The sequence below is a fragment of the Phasianus colchicus genome, chromosome 13 (genome assembly GCF_987193195.1).
Source record: "Phasianus colchicus chromosome 13, bPhaCol1.hap1.1, whole genome shotgun sequence".
Classification (NCBI taxonomy): Eukaryota; Metazoa; Chordata; class Aves; order Galliformes; family Phasianidae; genus Phasianus; species Phasianus colchicus.
The window spans coordinates 5,183,018-5,197,007 of record NC_143448.1 but is presented as its reverse complement, the minus strand read 5'-3'; the positions used below and the strand labels follow the sequence as shown (position 1 = coordinate 5,197,007).

At 33.8% G+C, this 13,990-nt stretch overlaps 1 protein-coding gene across 1 annotated transcript in view; it reads right to left on the bottom strand.

Moving 5' to 3' along the window:
• The window catches only part of RPGRIP1L (RPGRIP1 like), a 61,576-nt gene that overhangs the window by 37,853 nt on the left and 9,733 nt on the right, over positions 1-13,990 (bottom strand). The window contains exons 5-10 of the mRNA XM_031615150.2: positions 13,059-13,158; positions 12,146-12,289; positions 6,640-6,745; positions 3,822-3,968; positions 3,083-3,156; positions 357-538 (exon numbers count right to left, since the gene is read on the bottom strand). Coding sequence (XP_031471010.2) covers positions 357-538; positions 3,083-3,156; positions 3,822-3,968; positions 6,640-6,745; positions 12,146-12,289; positions 13,059-13,158 — 753 coding nt within the window. The remainder of the gene's footprint in view (positions 1-356; positions 539-3,082; positions 3,157-3,821; positions 3,969-6,639; positions 6,746-12,145; positions 12,290-13,058; positions 13,159-13,990) is intronic.

Genomic DNA, 13,990 nt, shown 5'->3' with positions numbered 1-13,990 from the left:
ATTTCATGTACCTTTGCACAATAAATGAATTTAGACTAATGGCTTAAAATTTGAGAAAGGCTGTCTGCTTGCCTATGAGATTTTTTTCATTTAGAGGTGAATAAGGGGGAAATATTGACCCACTGAAGAATTAATGCAACTGGAGTTTAAGAATCTTCATTCAATACATAACCTGTATTGAGTCAATTTCTGTACTAAGGACAGTCATAACTTAAGCACACTTTTCACTGTACTTGTAAAAGTCAGCTTTGAAATCACCACTACTAAGGAACTACATTTTTCTGCAGAATATATCCATACTCCAACACCAGAGAAATTCACATCATCAAAAAACAGCAGTTACTTCAGAAATATACCTCTTTCTACTTTAAGCTTGTCAAGGATTTCATCTTTCTCTGCTAAACTAGACTTGATAGCAGTCTCTAGTTCATCTTTCTCTGCTAAACTAGATTTGATAGCAGTCTCTAGTTCAGCAATTCGCAGTTTCAGTTGGTCTTCCTTTAATTTCCATTCCTGTTCACGGGTCACACTGAAGACACTGCAATAAAACATGTGGCATACGAAGAACTTTTCAAAATCAACTTCAACAGAAAATAATAAAGAAGAAAGCTTTTTGTGGCACAGAGACCGCTGTCATCATGTCTTAGGAATTAAGTAAACATGTGCTGGTCTGCTGCTGTTGAAACCAAGGCGCCTTTCTCAGGCTGTGGTTAAAAAACATGAAAGAGTTTGTGGGATGAGCAAAGGAACTGGCCTTAATTTAGAGCTCCAAAGTCAGAAAAGTTGGCAACACGCAACATTTGTGGGACTAGAGAAGGAATTCAGATGCGTATTCCAGAGTAATCCGCAGCTTCAAACCTCAGCAACTGACAACTAACAAAACCATTCTTTCCGCATACAAAACCTCTTAATGCAGAGAACTAGGATCACCCACCTGATTTCTTTTAAATCTGTGAAAGATGCAAAGCCTAAAGTCAGTTGCCTGTTCAAAGAAACGTTGACCACAAAGTGACAACAGCTTTCTCATTATGTAGAACAACAATTCTGATACCAATTAAGAAATAATAAGTAATCTTTCTTCCACTTAAAGAAATAAAAGACTGAGGTAGGCAGATAATTAGAATAATTATTTTTTCTGTAACACATTATTTACTTGTATACTACCAATCTGGGCATAGTAAGGATTGCATAGACACAGAATTAGAACTGCTGAAACCACAACAAAATGCACAGTTAAGACTAAAATATAAGTAAAGACGTTACCTAATTTACAGTACAACTCCCAGTGGGTAAGAAGACATAGTAATGCACTTTTTCTTGTAATTTATACATTGAGTACTATGGTCTTCATGTTATTATTATCCAGTAGTTGCATTATTGACCAGAAAAATGCCCTTCATCTTAAAAACAGTCATAAAGCAGTTTACTGACTTGTTTTCTGTGAAAAATCAGGAATGGTATTCATTAATAAATGAGTTCTCTCCACTATGCACTTTGGTGAAGCTGTCTGGTTAAAAAAGTAACTTTTCTTTTTGTATTTCTGACATCTAGCTATCCATCAATTCATCTATTGATCTATCTATTCCAGAATTTCATATTACAAAAGCCACAACTGGAAAAAAAGAAACAGAGAAGAAAGAAATAGGGCAGAAGGGACAGTCCACAAAGTTTGGAAGACTGTACATGCTGACTGAATAGGAACTGCCAGTTTTGAGGGCAATGACTACACAAAGTGGTTGTGAGTACATAAAAATGAATTTATACCTACAGTATATTTGAAGAATGACTTGAAGATTAAAGAAAAAATATAGCATGAATTCTCAGCTCCAACACCTTTAGCAAGAGTTTACATTCTTGATTCCCAGTCTTCATAAAAATACTTTCAGCACTCCCTAAATTCTTTTTCTCAACCCATATCTAATCTCACCTATTTTTGACACAGTTCTCTAAATATCTTACAGGATGATAGTGCCTTTCACAGCATGTGAGAACTTAACCAATGATTCCAGGCCCTACAGTGACATATACTTAACTTTGCTGTGCCATAATTTTGAACATAGTATGCAGTAAATACAATGCACGGAACCCACAATCACTTTGGTAGGTAATATTACACAGCTACAGAAAAGACAGCATGTTTTACAATTGCTTAGACTTACCGCTCTTCGAAGTGTGACTGGCTTTGATAAGGAAAGAATAAATCTTAGCAAGACAAGATATAAATTATCTTTAGTTTTCAAACTTTTCAAATTTTTGAGTTTTCATGACCATTGTGTCTAGCTATACACGCATTCAATATCTTTAGGTACAATTACGTCACATAAAGATGCAGTTACACATTACTTCAGTTTTTCAAAAGATTATGCTGTCAGAAAAATAAATAACACAGTTATGTTATTTTCTGATAGTAGTTCAGCATTTAGATATTTAAATGAACATCAGTTTTGGCAAGAAGCCTATTAATGCTAATATTCATATGCCTTTGAACAGAGCCCACTTCTGTTTTCTCCCTTTGAATTTTAAGATTACTGTTACTTGAATTCATGTGCAATTTCTTTTCACAGTTACTGTATTTCACTGTAGACAGAGCCATCTGGGTAACTATAAATGGTCAACCACATCTGGCACCGCTTCCTTTGGAGGGGGTTTAAGCATTTCTAGATTTGCATTACAAGGTCATATGAAAACAATTCCTCCCAATCTTTAATCCAAATGAATTGTTTTCTTGGATAGTGACTACATAATAAGAGTCAACTGACAAATTCATACTTGTTCTTTGTAAACTTTTCAGATCTAATTTTCAGTCTCAGCCTTGGCAAAATTCCCATCAACTTTGAAGGGAACTTCCAATAGAATGACATTTTCAAGAAAAGGGCTCATCTTTTACTGCCCTTGTAAAAAGAAACAAACAAAAAACAACATCATCATCAAAAAAAAACACAAGGAAACATTCATAACCTGACACCTGTGGACACTGGCCTACCCATAGCAGGCAACAGGTATGCTCTAATATGCTTGCATTGTTCTAACTGGTATCAGAAAAAGTTGTCCATTAAATGGTAGATTTAATTAAATGATTTACCTGTTTGATAGCTTATCATAGCTTTCCTTCAAGAGTTCCTTCTCTTGCTCGAGATCATGTATTATTTCCTGTAACTAAAATGAAGAAGAAAATTTCAAAAGCAAAAAGATAGTAAGGAAATAGCAAACAGTAAACTGTAAGAATGATTACTTAAAACTTCGTAAGTATTGTCAGGAAGTCTCACTAGTCTTTTTCATACAACCGTGTCTAATAAGCTTCAAAATACTTCAAAAACTTTTTTTCCACCACATCACACAGGCTCTCTCATAATCCTCATATGAGGTTGAGACTAGCATGCATGAGCTGAAGAATAACAGTATCTAGTTATTTTTTGTCTTAAGCTGTAGAATTTATTTTTTTTTTTGGCATTAGAAATGTTTAATTCAGTAAATATATAGCAAAATATCATCAACAAGTCAAGTATTATGATTGTTTCTCCTTAACATACCACTTGTTTAGTATTAGAATTGATAATGAAATTCTGTGCATTTCTTTCATGTCCAAACACTGGTGCAGTGATTACATAGCTTGGCTGACAAGTATAGTTTGCAACTTTATGAAACGCAAGCAGCAACCATGGGATTTTCTCACCAATATGTTAGCTGTGTGTATAATCAGGTCAGTATTCTAAATACGTTTGGAAAGTCTATTTACCCTTCAGCAATGAAAAGGTAGATAAGGGAACTTATCTATGTATATCGCCCAAAGAAGATTCTAGCTCTCTTGGACACAATCTCACCTCCTCTGTCCTTTGCTTGGTAATAGTCACTGACTGCAATTCTTTTTTAAGACGAAGGCACTCTAACCGCTCCTCTTTAAGCTGGAGATTCAGCTCATCACTTTTTGCTATTAACAAATCATGGCTAGTCTTCAAATTCCTCTGGTTCTACGAAAACAAAAGAAGAAAATCATGAGGAGGCGGAGTCAAAGAAAATCACTCAGTGTTACAATACTGCATATTCTATCAGTGTTCTCCCCTGGCAGCATTTGATACATATTCTCAACGTGGTCAATAGGAGACACTCTTGAACTAAGAAACTGGAAAAAAATTCAATTACACATGGCCAAGAGAAGGTAGCATTCTTGTTGCTTTTGTGAACGTTAAACCCCCCTTTAGTCATAATGTAAAGAACCAAGATATACATCTGTTAAACAATTAAAAGATTTTGCTGTGGTTACAGTGGTTAGACATGCTGACCAAAAACACTGCAGTAGCAAGCAAAAATGAATGCTGACCACAGTTATGTTAATCACAGAACTTGCCGCAGATCTGTTAACCCTTAGCTGTAGATACATAACTGTTTCATAATCCCAATATACTAGGTTGTATTTAATCACTAGCAGTAATTTAATAAAGGACTTGTGATTTCTTTTACATTTTAATTTAGTCTAATTGTTAATATTAGGGCACATTTAACCAATTTTTATATTAAATGAAGGATACTGATAGAACCTCTATTTCCAGAATATTAATGTTATAATGTCTGCATTTCATAATGCTTTAATAATATCTCATAAAAAATTTTCATGTCAAACACATTCGAATTATGACATGGGGAAAAAAAGCCTAAAAGTCAATCTCCTGTTTAATAAAATGGCTATATGACAAATACATGTATAAGAATAGATAATGTTCAATGGTTATATATACAAAAAACTGTAACCTTCATGTTTTCCTTAAAATATTCCTAGAAAGTAATTAAATGAAGAAGCTGAATGCAAATCCAATGCAAATTGTTTAGGTTCATATGAAATACAAATATCTAAAAGAAACAAGACCACAGAAAACCCAATCAATGACCATATCTTTGGCCTCTCACATCTCATTTCTACATAAGAACAATCTGAAGGAGAATAAACAATAGTAGCAGACTGTCTTATTCCAGAGAGAGATAAAGTATATCACTCATCAATTTTTAATAGTCCTTCTTTAGTGCTTCTCTTGCTCTGTCCTACATCTGTGGACTGCCTTTCAATAACTTCAAAAAATGGCAGCTTAAAAATCAGTCTTCTACAGCTTTTCTCACTTCTCTCCTTTTTCCTTTTTTTAAGTCCTTGAAATCACAAGGACTTGTGATTTCCTTGAAGATTCTTATGTTTCCAACTGTCTAGGTGAACTTGTCTTTTCCATATCTCATTCAATTTTTTCATAAGTTCTTTACCATTTCAATAACTCAACTCACTACATGTACAGGAGGAAAAAAATACAAAAGAAATCTTGGGAAAGCTGCCTTTCCCAGAGCACATCACCCTTATCTCTTCCCTTAATTTCCAAAACAGTTGAAAACAAATTCAGCAGTCAAGGTCTTGATTTCAACTCCTAGCTGATTCTGAATCTCCCTTAGTTAGCAGTTCTCAATCTACTTATTTTTTCGAAATTTCTCATTAAAAACTCTGAAAACGTCTGCCAGTAAAATCTCCTTGCTTCAACTTCATTCTTCTTCTGCATCTGTGCCACTACTCATGGTTTTGCATTAACTCTCTTCATAAACTTCAACTTCCCTACTCCTCCCCCTCAATGCATTATTTTCTTGGGTATTCTTCTATACCTGACAGTGCTGTCAGCATTTCACTTTAGATGACACCAAAGCTGTTTTCTATTTAGTTCTCCCTGAAAATATCCCATGATTCCAGTTATGGTAACAACTGGGATGATAATTTTAGTTTAATGTTTCTAGTCTAAAATTGCATTCCTTAGGGAAACAAACCTCAATATGAAATAAATCCTTTACAAAAAATGAATATATACCTCCTAGAAATACTGCACAAAAGAAACAGTTGTATTGATTGTCCAAGAGAATTTACAGTATTTTTTAGTATTAAAGTATTAAAACAATACTTTACAGTATTTAAATTTTAGTTGTATTGATAGCATATTCCACATTACAAATCATGAAATCCCAAATGTTCAGTCTGCAATTAATTACATGGATGGTGGTGCTCAGGGACATGATTCATCAGTGTTAAAGTTAGGGTAATATGGTTAGGTTGTGGTTGAACTTGATTTTGAAAGTCTTTTCCAACCTGAGCAATTCTGATTCCATGATAATCAAATATTTAAGTGAGATAGTTTCAGAGTCCTTTGTTCTTGTATGAAGATCACTAAACTTCCTTCATTCAACTGGTTACATTAAAATTCTTTAACGAAACTGGCTTGTAAATGTTTGGTAGCAATGACAATTTACATATCACTACATGGAAAATGATTTTAGGCTCTTAACATCCCACAGTTTTGCAACTTTTTGGCTGATTCAAGTTTAAAGGCAAACAGACATTATTCAGTTTTACCAGTTGAAATGTGTATACAAACAATAATGAACTCCCTGCAAGCATACACAATTCTGCTAGTACATTAGTGAAGAAGCAGAAAAATATCATATCACTAGGATCTTGCATTTTCTGATGATGTTTTCATAAATTCTGTGTATTCACAGCAATATTCCAGGACTATTCTTGATTCCAGCAATAACTTGGAATCAAGAAATGTGTATACTTATCTTCTATTAATGCATAATCCTATGAGAGTAATGCAATGTCACTGTCCAAATCATAATTACCTCTTGAAGCTGGAGAAATTTTCTTTCCATAGTTGAAAGAGCATTGCTTTTCTCAAACAGCTGTCTACGGACCTTAATCATTTCCACATTGTCCCGAATGTTTGACCTTCAAAAGTGTATTAAAAAGAAACACATCGTGAGCTTGAAGATGACAAAATGACTTGTCCCATTATTTTTGTCATGTTAAGTTGATATCGTGGAAATCAACTTTCTACAATACATTTGGGAGAAGATCTAGCATGTGGTAGCCAACTTAATTTTGTCTTCTATGATTTATGTTAAAGAATTTAAGTAATTCAGGATGTCATAGGAGCAATCAATATACAGAGATGTTGGTTTTATCATACACTACATATTACAGAAAAAGAAAACAATCCATAACCTAGAGATTGTTTTCCAATCAATTCTGTCCCACCCTTCAAAGCATTTGTTACCATTTTATGGAATTTTCTCTTACAGTTTACACCTATGAAATATTGTTAAGAAAAATGACTTAGCAATTCACACTGCTAACACCTAAAGAACAGCATTCTAAACACATCGCAGGTGACTTTAACTACATGAGAATCATTTAATATCCACATAGATGTTCTTTATCATTGCAATTCTAAGATTGACTTGAGAGTCCACTAATTAATAAATGTTTAAAGTTACTTTCAACTTAAATAAATATTTATTTCTAAAGTTTTTCTTTACTTCAAACAGTGAAAGCAGACTCTTCCACAGTTTCTTCAAGTACAGGAAGAGAAATCAACTCTTATTTTTTGTTAATAGAAAATCAGAACAAGTCTTGATCATTTGAAAGGTAATTTCTCATCCAATATTTATTTCTTTTAGGTATATTGGAGGAATTGTCATAATGCCACATTGGACCAAGAAAACAGACAAAAAATTTATACATCTGTAAACCAGCTGAGAATGCAAAATACTTTCCTCCTATGCTTTAAAATATCGTATTTATTGTGTTTTGGCATTGCCAAGTTAATTGTCCTTACACAGAAGATAAACATACTCAGAAATCTGAGACATTCCCCAAGAAACGCTAACACAATTCTAAGACAATCATGTGCCTAAAACATGTTATCTACATAAATTAAAGTTATGGTGAGTATAGACAGCAGCACTGTCTCATGCTAGTTATTTAAAAGCTAATGTAGTGGCACGTTTTTATTAATCTTGTTCCACACATCAAACAAAAGGCTCTGATGCCTTCAAAGGCTTTTTCTTTTCCTTTTTCCCCCCCTCCCCCTCTTCTTTTTTTTAAGCAGAGAGCTTTTTTTTTTTTTTCTCTTTTAAGTAAAAAAAGGAGCAGATGATAGAGAAATTTATGATGTACAGATGTAAACCCCATGGCTCCTGACAATCAACATTAACTGTTTTTTCAACAATGAATGAAGCACTACTTGATTTAAGCAGGTTTTGGGTACTGATATTATCAGTAAATTATTTAAACTCAGAAGAGAAAAATTACTTTTTATTGGGATCAGTTCCATTCTTAGAATTGTAACAATATTTATCCCAGGAAGCTACATGACAAGCTGTACGCTGTTTAAGAACAAAATCATTTCAGATTTAGTTAGTTAAGGAAGTTAATTGAGGAAGATTACTTTGGTTTTCCATAAATGAAGTCACAAAACAGTAGAACAGAAGACAAACTGATTACCCACACGGCTAACTCCCTCCCAGGTAGCTGACTTATTTTGCTCCCAGAACATCCTCCCACATTTTCTAGAGCGGTTTAAAATAGGAGATAAATAAGGATTTACAAGACAGTGATACCTTTCTCCAATACAGGTAATATTTTCCTCAAAATTTAACAAATAACCTACAAGAATGAAGCTGCACCATGATCACTCATTCAATATTTTCTCTACTGCCCTAGAAGACAAAAGTTCTGCTGCAGATCCAGGAGGTATATCTGCAGATGAAGTCAGAAAATGAAAACAAACTGGCACCCTTTTGTAGCAATACCCTTGATTAATGAGCATGTTGATTTATCTCTAACTTACTTTCTGCCACAAGCCCAGAAATAAGAAATTTAAACTCTATCTTTCCACTCTAAACTTCATTTAAAAGCTAGATTAAAAGACTGAAATTGAAATGCAGTTAAGAGAAAGTGACTCTTTAAAATGCTAGGTCTTAAGTTTGGGGTTGATGTTTGCAGAACAGTGAAGACAATCTCTTTTCCAGGCCTCATATCCTTTGGATTAAAACAATAGAGTAGGATCCCAACAATAGACTGGGGACCAGCTGTGTGGAAATGGGGTACCAATAGTAACCTTCAACAGAAGGAAATGATTAATTAAAGAATCTTGACCAGCACTGTACAAATTTATGCCAGTAATTCCCAGATGGCTAAGCTAATAAAATTGAGGTCTAATTAAACCACATCTCTTGCATCTAGTCTTTACTTCCATATGAGCAGGACATTGATACAAAACCAAGATTGCTCTTAAGAGAGTCCTGACAGTTCTTTCAAATGCGACTAGCAGATCTCAAACATTCCCCTAATCACATTCAGAACAAGAAAAACAAACAAAGAACACCACCACGATACTTTTCAGGCTCACATACACTCCATCTGGCAAAGTAAGCAAAAGGCTTCTAGGCTAATAGTGCTTAACCACAACTACACCAAAGAGCAAGACAGGACTCCCAAGAGGAGAAGTAAAGGATAGAACACCAATATGTACTACCCTTTTATTTTACAACACTTGGGAAGTAACAAGATCATATACTGACATACATTATGTTCTTTCCCTTACCTCTTGTCCCTTAAAGGAAGTGAAAGATAAAGAGAGAAAAAACAATTACCTTTTAGTAACATCTTTACGTTGTGTAACTGAAAACAAAAACATTAATGGTATCAATAGCTGTAAGCATACATATATGTAACTAAGATTATTTAAATGCCAATAGAAATGCTCTATTGCCTAGCTAATAGAGCTAACCCCAAATGACAAGAACATCATGATCTTCAGCACGAGAAATCTGATATGGAAACACAAATTAAAGTTGTTTTGATACTTGATACGATTTAGAAGAGCCATATACACCCTGCAGTCTCTCAAAACAATATAAATACAATGAGGCTAACATGTTCCACATTTTAGTCTAGGACTGCAATGTTATAATTCAAACACTGAAGTCAACAGTACATCGAATATGATACTCCTGTCTAGAAATCCCAAAGTGTAGCAAGTACAACTCCAGAACAACCTTGCAGCAAAAAGAAAAAAAAAAGTCAAAAGAATAAAAAACCTGACAAATAAACTTTCTTATTTTTACAAAAAAAGAAGCAAAAGTAGTCAAAAACCTAAAAAACACATAAATACCTGTTTTACTAATGCATTTCAGAGATGGTTTTTAAAATGATTTGTGGAAATTAGCACGAGAATCTAAGGTACTGAAGCTCGCTGCTCATAAACTGTGATTATTGAGACTGAAAGTTTTAACTAACGCACTGTATATCACAGACAACAAAACATGAGATTATAGTGGTTTCTGGCCACTTTTAATTTGGAAACACTTAAGCTAAATGCAATTGAAGTTTGTACTAAGAAAATGTTTAGTCTAACAATCCACAAGTTAGTGTTCTAACACAAGTTCCTTGAGTTAGAATTAAGCCATAATTCATTTTTCTGAAACAAACCCCAAACAGTCACTAATGAAATACTGAAATAAATACTGGCTGCAGATGAATTACAATAATCAACTCAAGGTGTATCCTGTGTAACAGCTAAATTCACACAATCATACAGAATTGTAGGGATTGGAAGGGATCTCTGGGAATCATTAAGTCCAATTCCCTTGCTAAAGCAGGTTCCCTACAGTAGGTTGCAAGTATTGCAATGTATTGTTATGTCATTCTTGTGTTGTTATATAGAAATTGTAGTCAAGAAAGCTGGATGAGTAAAGATATCTTTAAAACATTAATGGATTTCTTTCACTTACAGGACCCGGAATAACAAGCATTTTTCTCCCTTACTGCTGATAAATCCATGAGTATCAACTGTAGCTCCTTTATTACATAAAAAGTCCTTCACTTATTTAAATCACAACAATTTCATAATCAGCTAGCAGAATAAAGAATGTTTTCCTAAAGTTTGGAAGTCACATACAGGAAAACTGGAGAAAACATCTTTCTTTTAGCATCTCACAGTTACTAAATAATTATAACAAACTAACGCTGTCTCTGGGGAATTAACTAGATGACAGCCAAGTATTCTAAGAAGATACAAGGAAAGGTTGCCAACTGTAGAAAAACTGAAAAACATATGCTATAAAAGCAAAATAAGAGGACCTTACCAGTCACCTGAATTTGCAGTTTTTCCTCATAGCACTATTCAAATATCAACAGAAACTTACGTGTTGATGCAAAGAAGATTAGACTTTTTTTTGTCATTCTTGTGTTTATGTGAGTGAAACCACTAATGCAACCTGTTCTTAATAACACGGATTTTCAAGAATGAAAGCTAATGAAAACCTAAAGATAATTTCTACAGGTACCCATAATTATACATAAACATGTTGAGAACAGTGTAACTATAGCTATGATTCACTCAGTGTAAACAATAGGACTTGAAAAACATGGGAATTAATAGCTTTCCATTAACTATTCTAGCAGTGAAATTATGGGGTCACACCCTCCTGGACACTAATAGACATTTTTCAGCTTTCTTACTGCCTCCAGCCACACACAGCGACTCTTAAGAACTTAACATATCTGTTATCAAGTTTTGTTTATGTGACATTACTGATGCACAAAAGAATGCTCACATATAATAACGTGATTCCCTAGGAAGGGGAAAGTAACTATATGTCTCCCTCACATCCAAGTAAAACTTTCATTGACATCTAATGAGGAAAGAACAGAACTGAACCTATTGAATCCTTAAGTACAGGTTGAATTGGAAACAGTAGGAAGAAGGCAAATATATCCAAAGTTACACAATTCTGCACAAATTGTTGTAAAACTGGAAGAAGAAAGAGCGAGAGAAGAGATTAAATTCACAGACACTTTACTGTGGGACATTTCACAAGAATGTTTATCTGAGTTTGTTTCACTATATATATATTTCACAGCTATAGCATATTCCTTCAAAAATTCATAACCTATCCTTACAAGGCCATTATTTTTTTCTGTTACAAAAGACTATTAATGAACATTAAATTACTATGGAATTATATTGAGAAGTTTCTCAGGCTTTTATCGAAGAACTGACAGATGAACAAAATTTAATGCTCTCAACTTCAATTAAATATGACTCAGCTGGAAATTGATTCTCTAAAATGTTAAGTATTAAGTTATTTGATTATTTGTTTAAAAGAAAAATCAAGCAAAAAACAATCATCACAAAGCATTATTATAACTTTCTCCTAGCTCAGAACTATCCACGGTCATGTGGTAAAATATTATATAACTTAGTTTCATCAAAGAAGAAAGAAACGAAGAGAGCACATACTCTAATGCTCAGATCATGGAGACTTTCATTTTTCACAGTACCTTTGGCTTGCTGTCTCGTGTTCTTTCAGATGTAGGGCAGATTCTTCAATTTCTTTTTCCTTCTTTCTCAGCTGACTCCCAAGTAACTCTCTAAGATGCTCCAGTTCCTCAATGCGCTCCCTTTGGGAATCAATCACAGTTTCCCTGCCAGAACAAGTATACTGCGTTCCAAAATCAAGTAAGCATTTAATAAAATAAATAAATAAATATTTTTCTGTACTCTAAAGCTTTTGAAGCATAAGCTACAGTTCTCCTTTATCTCATGTTAATTGTAGACATAAAAAGTATGATGTAGTTTTTTGGTCACACTCTTGCACTTGGCTGCTCCACCCTAAAGTTAGAGCAACTATGTGGGTTTTTTTTCTCCAACTATGTGAATTGAAATATCTGAAACAAATGCTACCTGAATGTTTTCAGCATTGTAACACTTCCCCCTCCAACCCCCCCACTAGAGTTTACACAATAGGAGAAAAACTGCTGTGAATACCTAGATTCCTGGCAGTCTTAAGCAGCTCTTGTTTCTTAGTACTCAAACTGATTAGTATAGGATAAAGAGTCACTTCTAGGCCCTTCTATAAAATTACTACAGATTTTTTCATACAACATAATAGTATGTTTAAAAATACTTTAAAAATAAAATCTAGCTGCTCAAATAGGGCTAAAACACATAGACTATGCTAACATCAGTGCAACCCAAACATCAGTAAATTCCATTCTGTCAATGACCTGTAGCTTCATGGGTTCTAGGGATAAGAACGTCAAGATGATAAAAAGAATTTTTGTTAGCACTGAAGTTAAACAATTTCATTTTCTTTTATGAAGTGGTAACTTCAGAAAAGTGTAATTTTTTCTTCAAGAAAACCATAATTTCTAAGAGTTATAATAACAGAAATAAAAAATATGAGTATCATACAAATTTCTTATTTTAGCTCTTGCATCCTCGAGCAGACTCTGGCCACATCTTCGGGGAACAGATTGGGGTGGTCTCACTTCTAAATACTGCACTTTCATTCCTAATAAGAAAGAAAAGAAAGAAATTTTTGTGATGTCAAATGAAAAAGTATTTTGCAGAAAAATATAATGCCTACAGTAGGAACACTTAAGACATCTCTATAGATGCCATAAAAAGCATTTTCTTGTGAAATTCACATAGAGAGATAATTAGAGTACCTGCAATGGTAGCTGCTATAATATTGGAACTACATGCAACACAGTATACACTGGTAAAGAGGGATGTTAAAAAAAGGTCTTGAAATACTTTTCTTTGGAAGTTTAATTTAAACGACAGAGAACTGAGATGGTATTTTCAAAGAACAACAATTGAAAATGTATTTGTAATCACTTGAGTTGCATCTGTTCTTATGCCAAGAGAAATCCTCACAACATAACCAATCAACATTTGCTCTTCAGTCCTCAAAGCAAGTAACCCATCTTTCCCTGCTAGCATTGGGCTTGAGTAAATTTATCATATTTCAACTCTATCTTTGCATTATTTAGAGGAAAAAAAAAAAAAGGGAGGATATTAAGTGTAAAAATTTTCAACTATGTTATTATTATATATTCCATTATATTCAAATTCAGAGTGGTAGAGTTCATTGCTTTTCATTAACTTTCTAAAAACATGATTATTGTTTGCAGTTTGGGCTTCCTGAATAATCAAGATAACCAAAATAAAGACAAGGGTAGATGGAGAAAAGCACAACATGAGTGGTCATCAGCTGAATTCATAGTCTGGGGAAGTTCAGGAGACAATTCTGCTAACTTGGAAGTTCCAAATCCGGGCCAATAAATTTGCCTTTTATTAATATTTAAAAAAAAATCAACTCTCAGTACAACTCCTTCTGC